This window comes from Trachymyrmex cornetzi, unplaced genomic scaffold (genome assembly GCF_001594075.2).
Source record: "Trachymyrmex cornetzi isolate Tcor2-1 unplaced genomic scaffold, Tcor1.1 scaffold99, whole genome shotgun sequence".
Classification (NCBI taxonomy): domain Eukaryota; kingdom Metazoa; phylum Arthropoda; class Insecta; order Hymenoptera; family Formicidae; genus Trachymyrmex; species Trachymyrmex cornetzi.
In genome coordinates, this window is record NW_017300343.1 from 2,442,812 (window position 1) to 2,469,012 (window position 26,201).

At 34.7% G+C, this 26,201-nt stretch overlaps 1 protein-coding gene across 1 annotated transcript in view; it reads right to left on the reverse strand.

Annotated features, from left to right (window-relative positions):
* cmpy (crimpy) overlaps positions 1-26,201 on the reverse strand; it is a 279,719-nt gene that overhangs the window by 248,479 nt on the left and 5,039 nt on the right. Inside the window, exon 3 of the mRNA XM_018521685.1 lies at positions 22,032-22,174. Coding sequence (XP_018377187.1) covers positions 22,032-22,174 — 143 coding nt within the window. The remainder of the gene's footprint in view (positions 1-22,031; positions 22,175-26,201) is intronic.

Below are 26,201 nucleotides of genomic sequence, written 5' to 3' on the forward strand. Positions count from 1 at the left end.
AAGTGGGGCGGGCCAGCTAGGCAGACGTATTTACAATACATACTACATACGCTTTACGAAACACGGAGTATGTAGCAGGTCTACACACTACTACATTAATGTCGTACGTACACATACGCGCATAATTTTTTTTCACGCACTCCATTTTCTTATACTTAAACTCGTAGGGTCATTTCTAAACGCACAACATTTCTAAATGCATAGTTCTTTCAATATCCTAAGCTTTATCTCTGGATAAAGCTTATTTTATACATACAAAGTATAAAACTTTTATATAAAGAATATATTGTTACGAGTCAATGTCAGAAGTCGACAAAAAACTGTCATTTTCCTTTTTTTCGTTTTTCATATTTTGTGCATGCTAGATTGCATTATTGTACGTACTTTAATTCTAGAGAAGAAAATCTATAAAAATAAAATAAAAAATTAGTATAAAAATTACTGCGTTCGATCGATGACTTTAGGATTCCCTTAAAAGCATCTGAATAATCCACGATGTTTTAATAAAGATTAAAAATGAACATTATAGCAAAGAAATATTAAAGCAAAGAACTATTTTATTTCTTACATTCAGTAGATTTCGAGATATGAATTGTTAATTGATCTAAAACTGACAAATTTTAAAAATACTCGTAGTAGTCAGCATTATCGATTATTTTTAAATTCTTTAAAAGGTTCATTTTAGTTGTTATAAAAATAAAGACAGTACCATGTTCTGACAGTACCTCTTTATGAAAAATTTTTAAATGTTAAACTTGTTATCTAAGAATGTAAAGCATTCTAACAAATCCGTCCGGATATCAATCTTCTGTTTGATTTTCACCGATGCGGGCATCGAGATCCTCTCGGGGAAACTGCTGCGTTGCGTCCTAATTAACTGGTTGGAATCGAGGTTCACCCACTGGTGTGGTTATGCGAGATTCGACCATCGTGAAATCGTCATTAAACAGTAACTATCCGCGTTAATCCCTGTCATTATAGCCATCCATCAATTTTCCGAGATTATCGGATTTCAGCGATTTCTATCGGATTTCACGGGACTTTCATTATCGCATAGTCAAGCAATACGTAATATATAGCAAAAAGTGCTGCAAGATACTCAGTTCACATTCAGTTACAATTAGCAATCGGTAATAAATCACTCGTATGGGGTATATATATCAACTTGTTACAAGTGTTTCAATCAGTAATTATATATTATAATAATTACTGTTAAATTAAAAACAGTGATATTTAATATGCTAGGACAAAACAATAAATTACGTGATGAGCGTTTGTAATCGGAACTAATGTAGCATGAGATATACCTGATATAATTATTTTGCAAATTGGGTCATATGCAATTTGTTACATGCTCGAAAAGTGGTACTATCACTTTATTTCTTGAATTATACACTTCCCATTTTTAATGGATCCCCGAATAATGAAGTCGCAGTATTTTTCAAACTGTGTCACATTGTTTTATGTTTCTTTCTTTTTTTATATAAAATTGCGTTATTAGTATTATTATAGCACACTACCAATTCTGACACAATACATCTGATAGAACAAATTTTTTCACGGCTTATTTTACTGGAGAACTTGTTATTTATTTTTAATTCACGCTCCATATTTCAGCGCCTCCAGCGCTTTAATGACAATACAAATACAGTACAATGTCGCGTATATCGAATCATATATCCCTCAGAAAATGTTTCTGATAACGAGACAAAAATATTCTTTACGTACTTAATCTTATCACAACCTTTCGCAGTATAAAAATAAAACAATATATATTAAAATTAAGATCAATAATTTCTATTTTCCTCCTTCGAGTTAAATAAGATTGACTTATTGTCTTAAACCAAGAGTAACACATATAAGAAGTTATATATATTAATTCTTACGTTTAGAATAAATCTTTACCTGGTGTTACAACGCACGATGTGTTATAACGCCATAGTACATAAAGAGAATTTTTTTTAATTTACCCTGAAAATACGGTAGTTGTGGTAAAATACAATATTTTAAAGATTTTCACCATGTACTTCAATAAAATTAATTAAACTTATTTTATATTTTATTATAGTTTCGTTAATGAACAAAAGAATTAATTTACATAAAATTGTTCAAAATACAATGTTGTCCCAGGACTATCATATTTTCAGAGTGAATTCTAAGAAAAAATTCAGAAAAACTCATGTGCTGAAAAACTCAGAAAAACTGATGTGCTGAATTTTATTCTAGATTTAAGAGTTTTTCTTTGAAAAATAAAATATATTACTCTTTTACACACACACACACACAACAATAAATGTATGACTTCCCGTCGATCCTACTTTATGATAGATCGAAGAGTAATAACATCGGATCTAGAAATCATTTCTATCATATACATAAATGTAATTTAGAAAACAGGAAAAATTATTATTCACTGTAATTTCTAAATATTGTCTTTGGTGAACAAACGGCGATGCAGTACGAAGATTTTTCACCCTTTTTTCACTTCTAACCGTGTCGACTACGGATCCTGTATACTTTTTTACGACACAACAAAAATTGCAGTTCGTCCCGTTTTGCCGCTGGCCTATCAGCGTCCTATCAGATTTAAAATCCCGGCAATCCATCCGGATGCACATGCAGGCTATTCCTCTTCCCTTGCCCCTCCCGCGCGCTCCCACACGTCGTTGCCGTAGCGTTCTCCGTATGCGTCACGTTACATCCCGTGTCTCTTGCCAGCTCACGAACCGAGTAACTATCGCATGAACGTATACGCGCATACGGGCGCGCAAAAACGTAATACAGGTCAATGCATAATACGACAGAGTTTAGTGGAGCTCTAGCGATTCGAGCAAAATAAAATAGCCAATCGATTGTGTACGCCACATACACACACATATCCTAAGTATTGCAAACGCGCTAAGTTAACAGCATGATGAATTCTTGGCTTAAGGAACCTCGTCACTTAAAATACGTAAAAACACTTGAACTTTTTCTGCGTAAATAGTTTGATGAGTTAAACGTAGTTGAATGATTTACTTGTATCTCATAAGAATAAAAAAATAATGTTGTTGATCTATTTAGTTTGATGAAGAAATTCTAAATTAAATAATATTTATATTTCTAGAAAGTGGTAATTAAATTATATCAAGTACCGCGCGAATATCGATACTTTAACGAAGTACACTTTAAAGCTTTCCCACCAACGGACCGCATAATATTATTTCTCCCATTAATCGTAAACTTTAGAAACTAAAAGCGATTAAACGCACGAATACTGCTTTCTCTGCGACGTGGAAAAGCAATCTGTAAAAAGGTCAAGCGTTTCGTTAAAAATATACGGCGGCAATTGTTGAGAACACGTTCTCGCGAGAATAATAAAATGTTTTAATTAACATTCTCTGATGTAAACGACGTGACCGTATCTCACGTGCTGGAGCGTATAAATAAGAAGTATCTTTAGAAGTTAGGCGCTATTCTTTCAACAACTTTGGCATACAAATGGTCGCGTTCGTTCGTCTCGTCGCCAAACAGGAAGAGCTTAATTCAAGGCAGGAAAATCTCTTTCGCTCCGCCGCTAAAGGATATATATTTTATACATCGCGTACGTACGCTGCCTGCCTGCAGGATGTAAAGCGAATCCTTGGCTTAAGTAGCAAGTACCGCGATACATGCGAATCCGCGACGCATTTATAGACTTTCCAACCGTCCGCCCCGTTGCATCGCCCCGCAGAATACACTGTAATGTACCGACGGTAGTGGTATGGTATTTTGCGGTTGTGCAATGGCAAAATAAACCACTAGAATAGAAACAGAGTGAGAGAGAGAGAGAGAAAGGAAAGAAAGACAGAGCTTCTGCCTCCGTTTTATATCCCACATTGCTTTTATCTCACGCTACGTACATCAAGAACGTGACTATTTAGCTTAACGCTACATGCTACGAAAAATGTACATGTCATTGTGGGCGCAGGATTTTTACCGATTAAAAAGTTACGTTTAAACGTAAATGCGAAGATAATCGGAATTCCGTTATATACGTGGGCGATATAAAATTAAGGAAAGAATGTTACAATCTCTTTTATTTTGTATACTATAAGGTAAATGTACCAGGTAGTGAACATGATCCAATTATTGGACGAAATGACAAAAATTTTCAGTATTAAGCTTTTAATGATGTATATGATCCTAAATAAATTCATCTTATTAAAGTTTTATAAATGACAAATTTACCTAGAGACTCGTACAAATTAAAAGCTTAAAATTTAAAATTTTTGTCGTTTCGTCCAATAATTGGGTTCACTAACTGTCCAACATTTATCTAACATTTCAATCATTTTTTATTAAATCAATTATACCTAAATATTACGAAACTATAGATATATATACAATGAACGCCATAAAATATAATCGCCAATTACTCTCAGTGTAATACACGTATTTATTATTGTAATAATAATAAAAAGTTTTAAATAAAATACAAAATACATCGCCGTTAGCGACGAGCCATAATTTTTCGCGATGTTACATCGCCTATTTTACGATACATCAACTCGCTATACGTGACTATATTATTCTCGCGCGCGTAATACCGGAAAGTTGTTGCGCGCTTCCGAATTTACGTGCCCTCCCGTCGGGCCAATTTTTCAATCCGCGCTCCTTATCGTGTGTTCACGGCTGTAATCTTCAAGCCCATCCCCCACCAGTTTATTTACCCCTGACATACATTTGCGGAAGGAACGTTTCTTTATAGCGCGTACGACGGCAGTTATTTACCACGCGACATTTACCGGACTCGTTTATGGACCCCTAAGACGAGGCGACGTACATACAACGATAATAGGTTCCGATGGCTATACGTACAGCTACGTACATTTTCCGCCGATGGTGGTCTTCTTGTAACACGAAATAAGAATGCTTTACACTTCTTTCTCCCCTTGCTCCCTGCCGACTCTGCCTCCTCTCGAAATACCGTTCGATCTACCTATTCGGTTTATCAACGGCGGAGTGTAGCGAGCCTGTACAATCCCATGCATTGAGCATGAACGAGAGTCGAGAAACCGTACGGTGATCTATGGGATTTGCATACTCGTGTGCGCGTGCACGTACATTCATGCGCACGACTACGAGCTGTTTAGTAACGTTACGAGGCGAACGCCGCGCAGCTCCCTGGCCCTAGTCAACCCATCTAGCCAGCAGTTCTCGAGATTTGTTGCTTGACATTGAGAAAGTGGCGTTCGCGGCTGGTAACAGGGTATATAACCCCCTGCCAATGCACCGGGTCGACAGCTCTCGCAGCAACAATCGCCCACCGGGAAATATGCAGTCCGTGGTACGTGTAACCTACGCGAGACCTCCACCTTAGTCGAGACTCGATCGCGCCCAAGTCACGTACTCACGTTAATCCCCCTCCCTACGATGGGCTGGAGCTGGGATTTAAGATCCCGTCGGACCCCGCGTGCTATACTCGGGCTTGAAAAGTGGCATCAGGGTCTTATGCAAACATCTTGAAATCTTATCGGGCGAAAAAAAATCTGCTTTCTGGATTGTCTCGTCGACATGTACGGAGTCTATTTTTCCTCGACCGAAAGTTCGATGAAGTTGCGAAAGAGGAAATAAAAAAAAGACACTCAACAACGAGAAAGCATCGCCTGCGCACCGGCACGTGACGGTCGTTTCCACGTTTTACACGTGCCATACCTTTCTCGCGCGCGACCACGTCTACCGTGTCCGGCGAAGAACGCGTGTAGCTTTACACGATTCATGAGATTAATACCCTACGACGGGTGCTGTATCTCCACATAAGGCCTGCCATCCTGTATACACAAGGGGTCAACGTCACTCGGTGAAACCTGTTGTTTATACTAGCCACTATTACGTCTCTCGACGTGCGAAACACATTTGCTATTCCGAAACCGGCTCTCGTCGGTGATTTATTCGATTTGGAAAATGAGCTTTTTCGTTCGCGCGAAAGTAACTGGACGCCTGGACAACCTTCGCGAATTTTACTACTCCCGCCAGAAGGAAATCGAATATCCGGCTTGCTCGCATACGAATTGTGGGTTAAAGTACCTTACGGCTGTTTCTACACCGCCAATTAAGCCGAGTGTTCGTATTGTGCGTTCACCGATTGAAACAGCTTTATATATATCGTCTTATGTATCGCGAGCACGCTCGAAATTGGCCCCGCTTAATGTTATCGCGCTCGACGACACAAATAAAATTCTGGTTTGCGTCCGGGCAATACGCGCGAAACCGTAGTTAGCGGTTTGCCTTCGTGTTATTTCACCCTTTACGGCGCCTTCCTATTTCTCTTTTCATTTCCTCTTTAGAGAGCGCGAGATACTACTTTAAGTTTCCGCAATCGCAATAAACAAACAAATGCATAAAAATTATTTTATATTTTATTTTAAGGCAGATTCAAATGTAATAAAGAATTTTATGAATAATGAGAGCATATATAAATTTAAATTTTTCGAAATCATACGAAATGAGCAAATTATAGTAGAAGTTTAGTACATAATTTAGTAATAGTTACACATGCTAGTTTTTGTTTTAGAATTATTTCAAAATAAACATAAAGTAGTATTTTTAATTCTTTCTTTCTCTCTCTCTCTCTCTCTCTCTCTCTTTCTCTCTCTCTCTCGCTTTTATAATACCGTAAAACCTCAAACAAAAATATTTAATGAAAATTTGACGTTTAAATTCAGTTATTAAATTTGAGCCAATTTGTGGAGAATTATAATAAGCGGATACATACATAACTTGCACATACATGACAAGTATATTTTTAAAACAATTCGACACCATTTGCCGATCAATTAGCACACATCCGGTTAATTAATTAATACATATCTCTATGAGCCATAACAATTCTCGCCAATTGTGGAAACGACGATAAACTCTGAGAGATATTGAGATACAATACAGAACAGATTTACCACAAGCAATTGCTTTATTTATGAATATTTCAACAAAGCGTACCATTCGACACCGCAAATGTGTATAACTCGTCAATTGAATATTGCTCTAAAGCAAGACTGACAAGCGCAAGATTTGCAACGATGACTATTTACTTAACAAAATATATTTCAATTCTTTTTTATATTAATTAGTTCACAAACGCATTTTTTAATTAAATACGCATTTATACCCAAAAAAAATTCGTTTTTTTTTGCCTTCAAAGTAAACATGGTTTAAAATTCATTCGAATCTCAATTTCACATGTATCGATAATAAAATATTTCAGATTTTTTTATTTTATTTTAAAAGTCTCTCTGCACACTGCATAAAACATATATTCAAGAGCGCGTTTGTACCCTTGTATTATGATGTACACGCATACATTGCTTTCTTTTTTTTTTTGTTCCTCGCTCGATGTTGATGGCAATACACACCATGAATTTTTTTTTCGCGAATCTATTCCGAGTTGGGGGATAGCGATATTACGGTAGGGCAATGCGCGTGAAAGCGACCGAGCGTGGATTTTTTTACCGCACATGACAATTACCGTCGGATGTTTAAAAAAAAAAAAGAAAAGGGGAAGAAGAAGAGTCTTTTAGTATAAAAGCACGGAGGCACAATGGTTGAGAGAGAGAGAGAGAGAGAGAGAGAGAGAGAGAGAGAGAGAGAGAGAGAATAGCTAGACGTTTGTGCTTTACGAGTCGCACAGGAGTGTATGCGGATGCATTCGCGAATGCTGGCGCGTTTATTACACAGCATAGCCCCCGGTTTCTTTAAACACAAAGTTGGTATTTACCCGTTATGAGCCTCTTCGGTTTTTAGGTCAACATCTTTTGCCGGTACAACAACCCTCCGGCTACTCACGAGAACGTGGTCTTCGTGAGTTCGATGCTCCTTGGTGCTTCGATCGGTGGTCTGTTAATAACAATGCAAATAGAGGAATTATTCCTCCTCCCCCCCCCCTCTCACTATTGAATTTTAACGCAGATTAATTCTCCCAATGATTAATTCCGTAATTCATAATATTTCTAATAGCATAACGCTTGTCTCTTTGATGATCATTCCGCGTTTCAACAGAGACTTCAAATGAATACCACGATAATCGTTAGTAATCTCTGTACAATGTTTCATATAAAAAAAATGAGATTGTTTTTAATACACTTTACATAATGTGCCGTTAATGTACTGTAGTCGCGATAGAACTTTATGACTAGACATTTTGTTTGTCTTATGTCTTATCACCACACAAACGTGCAGTTTCAGTTTCCTCTCACATGACATTAGACGATTAAACTCGCTCTCAGAAGTTCCATATTACTGAGTGTCGTGACGTCATACCATTAGCTCTCCACAATCGGCTCCACGCAAGATACAATTTAATGGGAAAAGTTGGATTTCTGCCCCGAAACGCGATCGTCGTTGTCCGACGTCTCCTCATATCGCGGATATAGTCTCGCGTGATTCTTTCGCTGAGTAAAATTAAGTTTATTTTTTGCAATTTTATTTAATGTCTGTCACAAAAAAGAAATCCAATTCTTGTTTATTACAATTTTTCACGAGGAATTCACCCGTCATCCCGGAACATTTGAATGTTAGTGCGTATAGATCATAATCTTGTTCTTGATTTTTTATAATCTACCGAATTTATAGACCTTCCCTCGCACGAGAACATCTCGTAAAAAATCTGGTTGAAAATCGTCTTTATATATTAATGACGATTTCACAGTAGCACTAATATATAAAAAGGAGAATTTTGTTTATTAAAATATCTGAAATATGAAAAAATTTAGCTAAATACAGAATGCGAAAATAATTTTGTTGAATCATCAACTTATACAACATCAAAATACTTATATAAAATGCTCTAGTTACTATAAAATGCCCAAACTTTTTGCAACATTGCTCAGCATGCTTAAGATTCCTACGTAATTATTTTGATTGTCAAACAAAATTATTTTCGAACCTGTATTTATCTAAATTTTTTTAGACCCTTCAGCAAAATAATTCATTTTATGTATGATTTTTATTAAAACAATCTCAATTCTTGCCTAAGTTAGACTAGCAATTTTAGCACAAACGTATGATCATGAGTGATAGATAAGACCTTTGTTTCTACGAGCATTGTTATAAACGAAAAATACAGGGAATATTTTTTCTTTTTAACAACAATTAAGAAATCAATTGCTGACTGCACTTATATGTGTACAATCTTGCAATTTATATTCAAAGGAGAACTCCAATTATCTTTCTTGCAAATTATTTGCAAAAAATAACGCAATAGATGCATAGATAAAAATTATTACAAACTCCACCGAACTAGGAGTATCAGCATTGAGCTGAGAGTATCTGCAAGCAAAAAAAAGCGCAAGCACTAACTTTTTTCATATCATCCAGATAAAACTGCGCGTAAAAAGGGAAAATACGACCGCCCACAGCACTGTCTAGCTTTTACACACATTTCCCGTATCCTAGCGATTTGCATTAGGACCGTTTAACGCCTAAGTAAAAGTTGGTACATTTTCCTGGGGTAATCCACTTCACTGAATCTGCATGCGGCAGAAAATTCAGAACCAGTGAGCTGGAAAATATTACAGCACAGTCGTGTAAATATTACAATGCAGTGTGACTCCTGTGTAATATGCGGTATTAATTCGTTACGCAACCAATGCTTGCAGTGCAAGAATGTTTTTTGAAAACCAATGATACCTATATAAATCGATACGAGCGCGTAATACTCGTTATCGATATCACTTCGTCTCTTGGTAAACGATGCGTACGTATATATACACATGAGCATGAGAGTATGGCTGGCCGAGATAGCGCTGCACTTCGATATTTCACAGTTAAAACTCTACCCGGTCATGCATAATTTCATTTTTAATCCGTGACCGTAAAAGAGTCGAGAACTACGGCCGGTTATTTCGCGTATGTAGGCAAGCATAAAACATACATCCATCCACATCCTCCATTTCCAACGACGTAAATTTGATTTCTGATCTTGACGGTAATACTGTGGAAATCATATGAAATGCATTGAATAACAAATATAAAAACCCTAAAAGAATTCTTGTCTCAAAGTATTGTCATTCAAAGGGTCGTTAAATGTACCTTCTATGCAGAAAGTAGCTTTTATAATGTAAAAAATTTAAAATACGCTTCATGAATGATTTTTGACCTATGACGTAACCTCAGTGACCAAAATAAAAATGTCTCAATGATGCAAAAGACAAAAAAGGCCTTTCGATATTTAGTCTCATAAATATTGTTATATAGAAATGGGACAATATATCACATATTGGAAAAAATCATCTGACCTTTCTTTTAATAAAGGATAAATGATCACACTACTCTACAATAATTGCAATACGTGCAATACAATTTTTGAAAGTGATTGAGTAACATAACAATTTAAAAATGACTTTAACATCGAAGATATCAAGATGGCACGAGTTTTCTTCCACGATTTTATATACTTTTATACCCTTAGAGCATAAAAATATTATTATATCATGAATATATCGGTAAGCCTCGTAATAACTATGAAAACTTTAAACCTCTTTTGTACTTACTTTCAAAAGTGTAAAAAGGTAGCGATGTGGAAGAGAACAATTCTGATTCGTTCTAATCGTCGCACTTTAACATAACGAGCACAGCTTAAGCATGCGCTTTTTCGAGCAAGTTATATAATATCGAGTATTTAAAGTGGAGTCTTATAATATAGATTTTCTCAATTTTTCATGGAAACATTATCCACTAAAAATTCCTTTTTGGTTCATGTTTTTCATATTCTAAAAAAAATATAATATATCTCAAAAAAATATAGAAAAATTATTTGTTAACAAACTTTGAAAACATGTTGTAGAAAACAAATATATCGACATTTTAAATATAAAAAATATAAAAATGCAAAATATATTGTATTTATATAGAAATAATTTATGTGTTTTAAAAACTAAACTGTGTGAACTATGCGTTTTAACACATCATAATTTATTCAAATTATCAGTAAAAATTAACAATTTAGTCAAATTAATTTTAACAAGTACTAGAAATTAAAAATGCCTATTACGGTCGAAGCTAGATCTTCATTGCTTTAAATAATTCCATCTTGAATTACTAATATACTACATATATATGTATATACTTGCATATATATCATACTGTAGTTTAATAACATTTAATATCAATGTCATTAAATTTAAACACATCCGTTGAAATGATTTAGTTCTATCGACATCATTTAAGATCAAATGTACATAATAATGTACATGTTGGAAAAACAGTTAAAATTTTGAAAAAAACTTAATTTTTTAGTATGAATTACTTATTACAATGTCCTTGAATTAGATTAAAAAGAAATTCGTTTTAACATAATTTCATTAAAATTAGGTCTGAAAGGATTCAAATTCAAGAAATAATCTCTTCGTTACTTATATAAATTATTTGTTTTACTTGTTAAAAAAATAAAAATTCTTCTTAACGTTCTTACGTAAAAAAGAATTTATCCAGATGCAAATTTGCCAGGGTAATAAAGAATATCGTCGAGCCGATTGTCGTATTTGTCACAACTACCGCACGAAAAGATGTGAAACAGATCGTGACATTTACCAGGATGTTGACTCCCGTGAATTTACATGCCTAGTGCACCAAGCGAAAACCAATAATGACCGTGGTTAGCGACTTTAAGATAGGGCTCCCCGTCACCACCAGCCACCATTCAGCCCCAAGAAGGCAATAATGTCATTATGAGGAGGCGGGCGAGGAAATGGTCCGTAAATGTTCAGATACCTCCGCCGTTTAGGCTATCACCCTTTCCTCCCTCTTCCTCTCTCTTTTTCTTCATGTCTTCCTTTCTCCTATTTTCCGACGATAGTATCATGGAAGCTGCCTTGTCTCATTTCAATGGACTCCCTTGCGCATTTTCGTAAGATAATGATTGTTTCCCCTCGCAATCCTCAGCAGTTGTCAACCAAACGGACTCAGCCTTTTTATCATGCTGTTCAGAAGGATTTGTACAAGGAGATAATATTTCACTTTCTATCGATTAGAGGAGGATGTCTTCTAAAAAGACATTCCCGCAAAAAAGAAACGTATTCTCTTAATTCATAAAGTTTCGATGTCGAGTTAAACTTGTTGAGATCCTCTATTTTTCCTCTATTTCTTAAATTAAAATTAACTTTTTATTATGTAATTCAATAGTTATACTATATTATATACTAAGGCTTAAACTTTTCCAGAAGTTATTGATGGAACTCATTGAAAATTTCTGCGCATGTGCAAACTGTGACTAGAGCGAAACTCAATTAACGCTAAGAACCAACGATTGGATGGGACATTACGTTTTACTTTCGTACATTTAGAAGGAAAAAGTATGAAGATTCCTTAGTATGTTCGCGATAGAAGGAGAGAGATATTTGTGAAAAAAATCTTGGACTTTATCCAAGTAAATACCTATACATACTTCAAGCAATATATACATACATTATTAAATTTAAAACAAACTATAATCAATTATTTTTTAAATATATCGACAATTATAATAAAAAATTTAATATTTTTTCTACTTTTCACAAAGTATTGAAAATTTTTATTAACTAATTTTCCTATTCTTATTTGGAGCTGATGAAACAAAAAAATATTGATTTTATTATGAAGTGCAAAAAACTAATAATATATCGGTGTAATTTTCATTCTCGCGCGTCAAATTTGCATGAACTCCAAGCACCGAAATAACACTATTCAAAGGCAAACAATAATTTGAAGATATTTCTTAAAAGAATTCAGCAGAAGCACAACTGGAAGTAGTATAGGAGAACGGGACCCTACTATCTTCATATAATATAACTTGATAAAATTTGCGAATATTTCTGAACGAAATTATTTTGTAGAGTTTCTCCACAGTTGCGAGCTTAAATATTATACTGTTTTTTATATAAATTTGTCACCGGTTTCACCCGACATGCGGTATGAATCGCAAAGAAGCTCTTTCGATGATAACTTTTTTTATGGTGAAGCTGCTTACATTTGACGCAACGAAACGTCACAAATGTCCACCGTACATTATATTATAACGAATCGTCATTTGCATAAAACGTCATATCATGCGCATATCTTTCTTTAGTAAACTCCTCTTTCTGTCCACAAAAGCTACACGCTGAGCCAGCAATTTATTTACATATAAACACGACATGTTACGCATAAATGTTTTATCAGTCGGCTTCACCTGTATTCTAAAATTTCTGCAAAAGCACCGTTCTCTAAACAAGTTATCAACAGGCGTTATGAATATAACGGTGATAAATACCGATAGTGGAGATGTTATTAGCGCAACGATAAATGCCATCCGAAATTGTCTTTCTATTTTTTTTCTCCTCGCGAGTCCACGGCCAGCGTGCAGATTAACGCGGAAAATTTTCGTGCGCGGCAAATATTATTTTAGCGCCGAGCGCAATTAAAATAAATTATACTTTAATTGAGACGCATGTTACATAAATCGACGTAATAAACGTTGATTCATGTCAGAAATGAACGCTGACGTGCTATACGTACAACGAACTAATATCGAGCAATCTATAAGTATAAGCGGAGTATACCCGGTGTGCTCCGCACGTAGAGATAAAAATAAATCCGACAGAAACAAAATGCACATGTGATTCCGGAAAGGAATAATACGAGAAACAGTAAAAGATAAATAATAATTAAATATTGGACTAATTGATTTCTAAATTTGTTATTCTTCAATTTACTTCAATTTGTTATTACATTTGTTGTCCCGATATGTGATTAAAGATGATTCGTCCTTAATCAATGTATAATTGTATTTAATTCAACTAACAGATTTCTTTATATTTCTTTTATAAAATATTTCAATAATCAATTAAATTTTACAAATTAACAATAACATTATTGACTAATAAAACAATAATCTGCAACGCCAATCACATTTATAACGAAAATTATAAAATCACGTTGAATGCATATTAATCGAGCAGATATTGTCAGCGTCAATTCGTAAATTTTGGCATTCGCGTGGCGTTTCGTTAATCGTTCTTGCGGAAAATATTCCACAATAATCTTGTTTATGCGGAATGTCAAACGACGCGCTAGGCATATTTACAATTGTGTAATGAATGTGTTCGACACACATATGCAAGTCAAATAACCTACTTCTGCCCCATGATAATTATGGAATACATATTAAATGATACGCCTCCGTTCGTGGGCATTGCATTTAATTTCTTCGTATGCGTTTCGTACGCACACACACAAAGCACTCAACATGTTACGGTAATTTATTAACTGCCGACAGAGTCAAATTTTCAGTAAAGCACTATATGCCAAATGAAAATGAATGAATGAATTATATTCACAAACAGTTCGCGAGAAATAGAATTTTCGTTCTCTCTGCTTCTCTCTCTCTCTCTCTCTCTCCTCTCTCTTTCTTGACAAACACATGACGTTCCAAGATCCATTGAAAACATAAATGAAAGTGTGGAAAATCCTGTCAAACTAACACTAGGGTGCATGCATTATATTGGCAGAATTTTACCTACATGCGACGTATTCTTCGTTCGAACGGCGCGGCGGTGCGAAATTTCTTAAGCGTCATCGAAAATTCTTACGTACACGACAGCTACGCGACGCAAAGGCGAAAGGACGTGGTTGAGTCAGAGAGTTAAAATGTGCTGGGATATTCGTGTTCGATGTGTCTGACGCATGAAATGACGCGGAAACTTTCGATACATGCGGGAATATTTTTATACGGTGCTCTACGGGTACCGTTGCTGCTGCTGCTGCTGCTGCTGCTGTTGCTGCTGCCGCTGCTGCTATTGCTGCTATTGCTGCTATTGCTGCTACTGGCGCGGCAGAGATGCAACGCAAATACGAAGGGGGCTAAACTAATTTGTACCCTACCAACTCCCCACGTTCGAGCAACGATATTCCATGAATACTGAGCGCTCTCTACTCCTAACATCGAGCAACGACCGTGCATATGCATCGGCTTAGGTCGAGTCAGCAAGTATACAAGAGAGTGTGTACGCGCATAGTTCTTAAATGTGCCAGACCGCCCCCGCGAGATAACACGCTTAAATGACTACCGATGGAATTTGATTAAAAATTCTCTGGCTATCAACTTTTCTCGAGTTAGCGAGTTAGCGAGTTCGCAATCAATGGACCGAGTCCATTTGATATTCACGTGATATCAAGATCAAGCTACCGCCGTGTAAAAGAAGTCGATCTTTTCTATTCTTTTTAATGACGTTTTGTTTAAAAATTCAAATTTTAATAGTGTAATTAATATTATATCGCAAACCTTGCACGATACTTGATGTTTAATATTGTCTGTAAAAAATAATTTTTCAATAAATATTACAATTATAATAGTGTGTTATTACGATAATGACGGCTTCGCGTAACAAGTAAAATGTTATGAATGTATATATACGTATATGTTAATTATAATAAATTTCAATAATTTACAAAAAGAAGTAAACGGTTCATAGAACATTACATGTAGAACGTCGATGATTCTAATACGACTGTAAACCGACTGATGGATGATCGATTTGTATTCAAAATGACATCAATGTATCTCCATCGAAATCACGTAATCGACCTTTACGCCCACAATGCTTTATCACACGTTATGTCGAATAGGGGAAGTCACTTCGCGATTTGCCACGAAGCTATAACGTGCGGATGATATACAGCATTGCCGAGTCCATTTCTGCATGAAGGTTCTAAGGTAGGGCGTATCAAAGCGAATCGATTATTTTCTCTCTCTCTCTCCCTCTATCTCTCTTTCTCTTTCTTTCTTTCTAGGGAGTATTTTTCGTGCCTGCGTGTATAGGGGTTACTCGCCTAAACGCGCACGTCATCGATGCACGAAGAAATCGATCAGCAGCGTTGCAACGACCAACGGCACCCGTCACCGTAAAACTGTGTTAGCCCAGCGACAGTTTGGTGACCCGTCTGATTGACGTTCGTTTTTGAAATCTCGTGGCCCGGTTGATTCGTCGATTGCACGTGCATACAGCACACGCGAACGAAACGCCGGCGGCGATAACGCTTCTTTTTTTTTTCTTTTTTTTTTCCCGCCGGTTGACTCCGCGTGTAACGAGTCACGCGGCTGAATCAACTGCGATTCTTCGTCGTATTTCAATACATAACTACACAAGGCGTAGCATGTAACGAAGTTATTCCAGGTTGCATTCCGTTTGTTGTTGCGATACACGTATTAGTTTTTTCTTTTTCTTTTTTTAGCTCTCGGGGACTGCTTCAATTTAGTGAAGCATTTTGTTGTTCATTCAGTTACAATAACCACGTTGTAATTTAATTAATAATTTCAGATCAAAAGAATAAAAATTCAAAAGAATATAGAGTCAGAGTTAACGAATAAAAATTGAAAACTCATGCTAAAGAAATGTTTAAGGTATTTTATAAAAGTATTCTAAGAATTTATCTTATTACAAATGTTATAAACATCATCACTACTATTAATAGATTACATTGTCACGTCATGTTCATAAATATAGGTGGTGCAATATATGTTTTTGTCTCAGTGATATAAATCATAAAAATAATAAAAAACTTTCATATATTTTCAGAATTTAATCTAAAATAAAAAAGAATCTATACATATATTATATGTATATAATGTGTTTTAATTTTCTAGCTGATGTAATATTAATGAAGATTTAAATTATGAATGTTGAAGAAAATCAGCCAATTATTTTAAAAATAAAAATCTGTTTTTACATTATATTATTACCTACAGACAACGCATCGATAGAATTACAAACAGCTCTTGTCGGTTAGAAACTACCAGCCAATGAATAACTAATAAAGCAAACAACGCGATGTCATATAAATGCAGATTTCACAGATGAATATCTGCATAACAGATTGTAAGTGAAAATAGACAATTCCTAAGTTATCGTTTTCACCTGCGATTTATTTTACAAAGTCTAGAGCAATTTCCAGGCGGTGTCGGCTGTTACTACTATGACTTAAGCCGATTTCGCTGCATGCGAAACTCACTGCCAGGCCCAAGTCGGCTAATCCATTCCCGCAGCGCGACATCACTAGAGGCGAGAGCGAAATCGGAAGCAATTTCATTTTCTAAAGACACGTACACGAGTTCGTCCTTAAAGCAGTCGGTCGCTACACCTCGCGTTCGCGACGTGCACAAAATTTGAGTGCGAAAGCGTGTCCTGTTCGTGAGAGGCGCCAAATAAGAACAGGGACTTCGCTGGAATCCATGATTCTCTTTCCCGGTTAAAAAACTTCGACCTCATTCACTGTGCGATCTCAATGATTAATGTGAAAGCAGTAGGTAAGTTCTATAACGTAATCTAAAACGGGAAGATAAAATCCGGTCGACGTTTATAAAATTATGATAATTATTTAGATTTTGTTGAGAATTTATTATCTTTTTTTTTTTCCGTCATTCAATAAAGTACAGAACTAATAACAGAAATAAGGTGCTGAAATATAACACAAATTAGAAAACTTTCGATCAAGAAACAAGGAACAGAAGAAGCGACCGAGTATCTCTTATTAAGATACACAAAAGATCGAATCAGGTTAACTCAATTACCATCTGCTTTAAGACAATAATGAGAAGATAATTCACAAGAGCAGTTATTATTGAAGCGTTCCAAAATGCCGGTGTCAAAGTTCATCGGAAGTGTCGAGTTGAAGACAGTTTCGAGTTTGAGTTCCGCGACAAGCGCGGCCCTTTAGTACCTTTCTGCACATGAAACAAGGATAGTTCCTCTGCTTTGAGACAAGAGAACAGTGTAACTAATTTTACAGTACTGATTCTGTGTGAACAGCCATCAAGTATACAGGAACGTCATCCGTGAAATTATGTATCAACCATAATGGAAGTGAATGTTAGGACTATATAATCTTGTACTCTCTCTGTCAAAGATTCTGAAATCCAGTTAACGAGGTAATCGTAATTATCGTAAATAAATATAGATGCTGATACATAAATCATGCTCACTTTCTTTCAATATAAAAATATCTTAAAATTAATAAAATCCTACATTGCGTCTACATTCAAAATAATTATGATAATATCATCACAAAGCTGATTTTACGAGCTCGACAGAGTTATGACAGGAGACTTATTTCAAAACATATCCGACACAAAATTATTAAAATTGAAATAACATTTAGATATATCTTTTACATGGCAGTCGTCCAAATAGCAACGTTACATCAAAACAGAAGCATTAAACAAATATAATTAATTTATCGCGACATATAGTAGCACTCGATGCAAATACTGAATATGAAGTGTCATAAATGTCAGGTATATATCGTTCTCGAAACAAGTGCATCCATTTTCGCGTGTCTAGCCCGTCATTGAAGTGTAAACGCCGCGAAACGAATTACCTCGCATTTGTCTCTACGAATAGCGAGACTAAAGCTTTATTATTTGACAGAAAAACGCGTTTAAACGCAAACGTGGCATAGAAATTTTGGGAATCGAGACGAGTCATGAATATTTCCAGGTCAAATCTCCCGTTAAACAGCCATCCTCGTTTCCACGCTGACTAAATCTAGGCACGTTACCGTATTTCAACTGGATGCACGTCGTACTTACGCACGAATTGAGCCGAACATGCATGGCGCGAAAATGCAAAAGTGATATGCCATCAGCGCGTTGTTAATGCAGGTGAAATATTGCCGATTTCGTATTTCTGCCGCCCGTCAGTTCAGTTTAAAGGATCGCCGATGTGATCCTAGCTAGTGGATCGAAAATTCATACGATTGTTGCGCGCTGAATTGGCACGTCACCATCGGATAACGGCATATTCGACGCGATTACTCTTACTGCCGAATCTGTTAATAAAATCCGAAACTGTAAACACATCGATATGCCCTTCGCCAGTTGTCTCTCGTTTCTGACGATTATCACAATCATCGCAGAGTGACATAGATAGAATGTGTTACGCGAATTCATGCAATACCCAATATAGAGAATATTATATAGAACAATTGCACGTTTAGACATTTCGAGGACACACATACGTACAAATATTAATTTATTCAGAAACAGGTTGTGATTATATAAATTTTGCGATATCAATTTCAGTTTATAACTTATAATTAATGTTATTGTTATAATAATGTTATTATATTTTGCTAAACTTATTACTATTGTTACATAGATTATTATTATTGTTATTATTATTACAAGCACATATGGAGATTGACATTGTCACGATCTGTTTAATTCTAATTTATATACACAATTATTTAATCAAATAATTGTAAAATTTGAATGAGATCACTTAATACTGTATTTGAATTCCTACGCTAATTAAGCCCTTTTGCACGGACAAAGTTATTACACTGAGAAGTTTAGCCCTTTGAAAGTGTAGAACATTTTTCATAAAAGTATTTCGCGGCCCTTAATTACTTCCTTTTCCAGTCTCTAAAATCGTCATTTGACTTGGAAGTTTGGAAAATCCGAGTTACAACAAGTTCAAAAATCATTCAATTAGATTCGCGAGCGGGTAGGATCGTTCATTCCTAAATTCACCAACACACGATCCTGTTCAAAGAGTTAAGAACTTTCAAAGGGACCAAAGGACATCGAGCCGATGGAAAAGATGAGGAAAAAGAGGTAATACGCGGATTCACGGTGAAATTGAATGCCTGAAAAACGCGCATCTGCGACTCGATTATTCAATGAATTGGAAAATGAAAGCGAGCATCCCTTTCAGAGTAATTATCGATGATACGCGAATAAGAATCGTGAAACATTGTTCTGCTTATATTTAATACGAGAAGTAGGAGTTCTATATAAAAAAAACTAAAAAGACTGTAGCAAGAATAACTCTATAAGAAATGGAATATCTCGAGATATTATCATTAATCTATTTTCAAACATATGAATAGACAATTGTACAAAGTTTTTCAAACGAAATTGTAGTTTTTACTTCTAAATTTTTTCATTTCTTACGCAATAACACTGAATAACAATGCACAGAAATGGAAATACATAAATCAAAATACAACTGATTACGTCAAAATTGCAAAGTTTCAAAATTGCAAGAAAAAAATGTGATGATATATGAGACATATTAATGATTTTAATTTTATACTAAAATTAATTGTATTAAGATTATTATAAAATTTATCATTATTTGCAGATAACAAAAAAGATCATAACGGAGAGACAAAAAATATTAGCAAAGAATTACAACCAGATTTAATTTAGTCGCAAATTTTTTAATATTGTAATTGAACTATAGAAAATAGTACATATTTTTATCGAAATATATTTTACAGTAATCTTAATTAAATATCTCTAGGAAAAATGGAATCATCATGTATGACTCGTATCGCAAAGATTCAAATATGAGCATACCAATAACAAATTCGTACTGTTAGATGCTGGTTTAGAGTATACTATAGAGAAATAGAGGGTTAATACTTGGCACATACAAAGCATAGTAAAAAATTTCTAAGTGAAAAGTAATGTATCCACACAAACGTGACTTTGCCTAAACTAACTTTTCCATTTGGAGAGTCCTATCCAAGTTTCAAAAGCTGTGACAAAGTAATCTTTTTTTCCATGACCTCGACCGCTGTAAGATTTTTTTAATTCGAGCAAACAAAAAAATTATGGAAATTGCACGAATAAAAGCAAACGACATTTTAACGTCGTTTTAAAGTGCTTTGGTACATATATTCAGATTTAGAAATAGGAACACCTACCACATTGTCTAATACTCCATACAGAATATTATTCACCTGCAACTACGAGTACTGTACTCATTTCATATAAATTATAAGCGTGGTTTACACACCACGGAATATTAACAGCACGAAATTTCAAAGTTTGGAACTCGCTTTGGATTGATATTACTAGCATCAACCTCGAAAACTGTAACTATTACATTAAACGAGTATTACATTTTCTAATTTAGAAAATTTATAATAACTATTGATTTTATCATTATGTCGCTCTATATAGTCAATGACCTCGATTGTTTTACCTGACCTTGTCATGTATTGGAAAAAGATAAAGTGGATATGGTATGCGTGCTCCAAGAAAGAACAATAACTATTATACAAGGGAAGAGAAAATTCCATAATAATATATTACGATAATGTTCTCCAATATATGTATATTGCAGACATACTTGATTAATTAAACAAAAATATTACAGAATAATTTATATAAAAAATTTCAAACATTTGTTATCTCAAGTTTATTATCTACTAAATGTAAAATATCTACTATAATTATATATAATCAATGTTATAGTTCATTGTGCTATTATTGTAAAAATCGTGAAATAATAACTGCATAATCATTTGTCATCCATGATTAGTTTCTCTCGTATCGAACTATCCAATTATCTCCATGAATACCGCATGGTATTGCGATAGAGTATAAACCAAAGGGGATAATGAAACTACATTCATGATACAATCGTATCAACACACACGTATCCAGAAACATTATCCATAAAGATTTATTGTCGATTTTGAGCTTATTATATGCGAATGACGTTACATTCTACTCACACGATAAGAATCACTATTATATATTATTTCTGTATATTCATTATGAACACACATTGAGAAATATATACGTATAAGAAATCCTTTCGAGGATTATAATAGAATTAATATATTACCGCTAAAACAATTAATATTTTAAATCTTGATAAAAGCATTGATATTTAAAACGTGCTTGAAATTTAACAAAAACTTCATGGAATTAAAAATTGCAAACGCGACATCTTTTTATTGTAATACAACTTAATTTTAAAAGAATTGAAAAGTCTCTGTATAAGAGCAAAGTTCATTACTGGCAATTAATAGTATATTTTGCTACCAGTTTGTCCAATTGCGACAAAGAAACGGTATCGAGGACGTTTTTATTAGCATTTCTATCGGCATTGTAATTGCAGCATCGCCGGGAATTCGAGACGCACACCCACATAAGGGTGATTGTATTTGATTTTCATGGTAGAAATCTCTCTATCGTTCTCTATTCTCTAATTAAATAAAAAAGTTAATCTCTATTTAAATAAAAATTCTCTCGTAAATATACTCACTCGTGCAGACGCCTTCGTCCACTTCTCGACTGCGAGTTAGCAAATTCATGATTACGCATTGCAGACCGACAGCGCAGGTTCCCGAAAAACCAAAGAGGCCGCCGCAAGGCTCGCCTTCCACACGCGCGCATACTTTGCAACACCTGCAGGACACATAAAACTCGGTCAATCGTTTTATATACGTGTACAGGGAGGATATAGCTGTACACACTCAATACACAAATCAAGTCAGTTTACGCGCGACAGGCAACTTCAAGTTCATAAAATAACTCGAGCGAAAAGTTATAATTGGACCACTGCGTGTTATATGCATTTTTGCGTGGCAATAAGATTATACATAAATCCGATGTTTCATACGTTCACCTTAAGTATGCAAAATATTAAAATGAGAAAATAATCTATAAAAAAAAAATGTTTACTTAATTCTTGCCGTTATATAAATTTTGCACATGTGAACGAAAATGAGAAAAGTTAGTTTTTATGCGATATAAACGAATGGTATTATTAGTTGCTATTGTTACTCGCTGTGTAACGGAAATATATTCAGCTTTCAGTTTTACTTCAGAATCACTGAGACTCAATCTTCCTCTTTTTTTATCGACGAAAAACGAATAATGAAAAATTGTTGTAATATACAAGACGATAAGCCGAAACAAATAAAAAGTGGCTACATGCGCATCGCAGCTAACTAGTTTACTTTGATTCGAATATATGATTATTTGTTTTCTTGTAAGAAATCTTGAGCGCAACAAGAGGATACAAATGTTTTAAAATAAAGCACTCCTTACACGAAACGAAAGGATTTTGTCTGTGTTTCTTTTCAAAATCAATTAGAACAATGATGTGAGTTTACATTGATTTAAAGTGATACAAATCTGTTATTATATTTGCCAGGAAATAAAAGTTTCGAGTATTAGTTTAGCGAAAAATTTCTTTAGCCAATTATATGTAAATGTATAAAAATGACGTACATTTTGAATAAATTTATCATAAAAATTTTAACATTTTAAAACATTGAACGGAAAGAATAATTTTATTGAAGTGTTTATATAAATTTAGCTAGGTACAGATCTGAAAATAAATTTTATTTGACTATTGAAATAATTACAGATCTGTATCTACCTAAATTTTTTAATATTATCCCTATTAACATTAACAACAAACATTAAGCTTGGTTCGTAATCTTTTTTGTTTATTTATTTCAATTTTCAATTATTTAAGCTGTCTATATATTGTTAATTGTTTATCCTTATTAACCTGGATCAAAGCACCATCGCAAATCAAGTTCGGACCTGGTCAAAATATTTAATATTTCAGTAAAATCGTTCTTTCCATATGAAAATAGAATAGGATTTTAAATATTGTACTTTGGCGTCTATGGCCAGATTTATTATATGATTTAGCATTTAATATTTCAAATTCGTTTCAAATTTTATAAGAATAGGCGGAAAAAAAGATTTTGCTGAAAAACTTAACTAAATACAAGTCTGAAAATAATTTTGCTAGGCCATCAAAATAATTATGTAGAAAACTTAAGCATGATGAGCAATAATGTAAAAAAAAATATAACATTCTAGCTATCAAATTTGAGCGTTCTCTGTAATTAATTTAACAATTTCAATAAAATTATTTTCAGATCTGTATCTAGCTAAATTTTTAGAAACTTCAGCAAGATCGTTCTTTCGGTTCTTTCTATGTGAACACGTATAAAAATACATATTTATTACTATGGAATTTATTATAATTATCAACAATTGTTACAGTATTTGTAATCTTTCATAAGATATCATGAGATTTACAATCCGACGTGTAAATCCTTGTGCGGTGACATTTGCATTTTTATTTTGAAGAAACTTGACTTGAACCGAGATGTAAGAAATTGAGAAGCTTCTACATATTATGCAAGTGCATATCACTTTTGCGAGCGGCACGCTCAGCAGCACGGAGGATAGTCTTACGAAGTTCTGAGGGAAAAAAGAATGGGAAAGAATTTCAAGGTACAGCCCGCGGCGTACCGCACGGAAAATAATCTCGCGGAAAATTGTCAACTGCAACCAGGAATTTTATTACGCCGTCCCAGCAGCAGCAGTGAGGACGAAGGGTGTTTCCTTCTATGTGTTCCTTGCTGCTTTCCGTGAAACAATCTACTTCCATATAGCTTTTAGTCCTGCACATTCTTATAAGATACAAGATACGTAACTTATGGGGAAAAAAGTAAATCAGAAGACTAAAAGTTAATATGAAAATATACAATTATCATTGTGAACTTTAACTAATCAGCGATGTTGTAATTATATTAATTTCATTATAAATATATACATATAATTATTGTAAAATTATTATGTTTTAAATTTTTAAGGTATTTCTACGAATCTATACATTTTTATTTCCATATGCTTTAAAAATATTTTAAACTTCAGGAAATATGGCTTTGTTGTGTTTAAAAGCATACCACAAATGCGTTTCATATTATATTTGTCGTAATTAATATGTAATCGCTTTTAGGTTGATAGATCGGAATAAACCTGGAAAAAGATTAATGAACCGTATGCTTTTAGTTATGCACTTGTGTTTGTATGACAACAAAAAAAGGATAATTTGTTCTGTTTGGCAATTGCTAATTCGCATATCAGCTGCCATGACCAACAATGGCATTACATGCTAAATATTTTCCGATAAATTTCCGATACACTGCTGAACGCGGAGTTTCACTCCGTGTTCCACATACCCTTTCGTATACAGTCATTATTTCATGGAAAAACATGTAGCCGTATTTGCCGATTTCCACCAAGCGTGAGTTTAAAATCGCATGGACTGATAAGAAAATACAGTTTCTCTTACCAATAGTCGTGGAAACAATGCGGGCCTGAGAAATATCACAAAGTGTACGTCAGCTTTTTTTGGCAACTTAAAAGTTTCATTCCTTTCGAACCAAAGAGATAAAAAGTGACTACTTCTCTTTATCATAAATTTGAAATAAAATCGCGATATCTGATAAAAGAAAGACAACGTTTGACAAAAATTGTTCGAATGCAACGAAAAATAATTGCAAAAAAAAAAACACTCGCGAATAGATACTACAACGATACAACTCTTCAAAATACATTTTGTAAAATACATCAAAAAGAAATATCGTTATATTTGAACAATGTTGCATTATTTGATTTACTTAGGGTCCAGAATACGATCGGTTTTTCCTGTATGATGGGAGAGTGAAAATTTCTACAGCAATACAATCTGTAACGATGTGACCCTTTTCAATACGAAACGATGAGATTGCGTTCGATGAGATTTGCGAATATACCCGATTCGCGATATTCGATCATGCATTGCACCGGCCAAAGCCGCAATCGAGACAACGATACGAGATTCAGATTCCAAACGATCTGAAACCGATGTTTAACGTTATACCGTTTGAATGTTTACGCGGAGAAGAGAAATTTCATCGAAATGCGTTACGCGCGAACAGCTCTATAGTAAGTATGGCAGTTGCATCCGCAAAATTATATTTGTCTCTCTATATATCCCTCGTATCGCGATATCGAGACATCGCATACAAATGAAGCAATATTGAAGTGCAAAAAGATAACATGCGCGATATCGACGTTGTCTTTAATAGCGACACAAATATCAACACGTACAACGTGATATTGCTTGTCCACATCGACAAGTCTCACTGACGCTCGGAAAATTTGCATAAAATGACACCGCTCACCATACGTAAGAATTTGACGGAAATAAAACTCTTCTTTCTTCAAGCTACCTCGTCGTCATCGAGATCACTCGAATATCTTTCAGTATTGTATCGAACGTTCCAACGGCTGTCGTCGTAACGGTCTTCCGCCTATCCTTCTAAATCGGTGAAACTCCCGTAAGAACTTCTGTGGAAATTCCACAGAGCAATAAACGTTAGATACACCTATTGAATTCGCAAAGGTCCTTCTCAGGAAAGATGCTATAACTGTTCGAGACCACTCTGGAAAAATCTTTCTCTACTTCCGCGCACGCGTGTCGCTTCCTTTGAAATTCAATTCCGACGTTCTCGAATCAGCATATTGTACGTATCGACGCGCGCGACTGTATTATAGTGCATATGCTGAAATATCGAGAAAATACGCAGGGCGAATAAGACCAGGTACAGAAGGTGGTTTGAGAAGAATGGCAGAACAC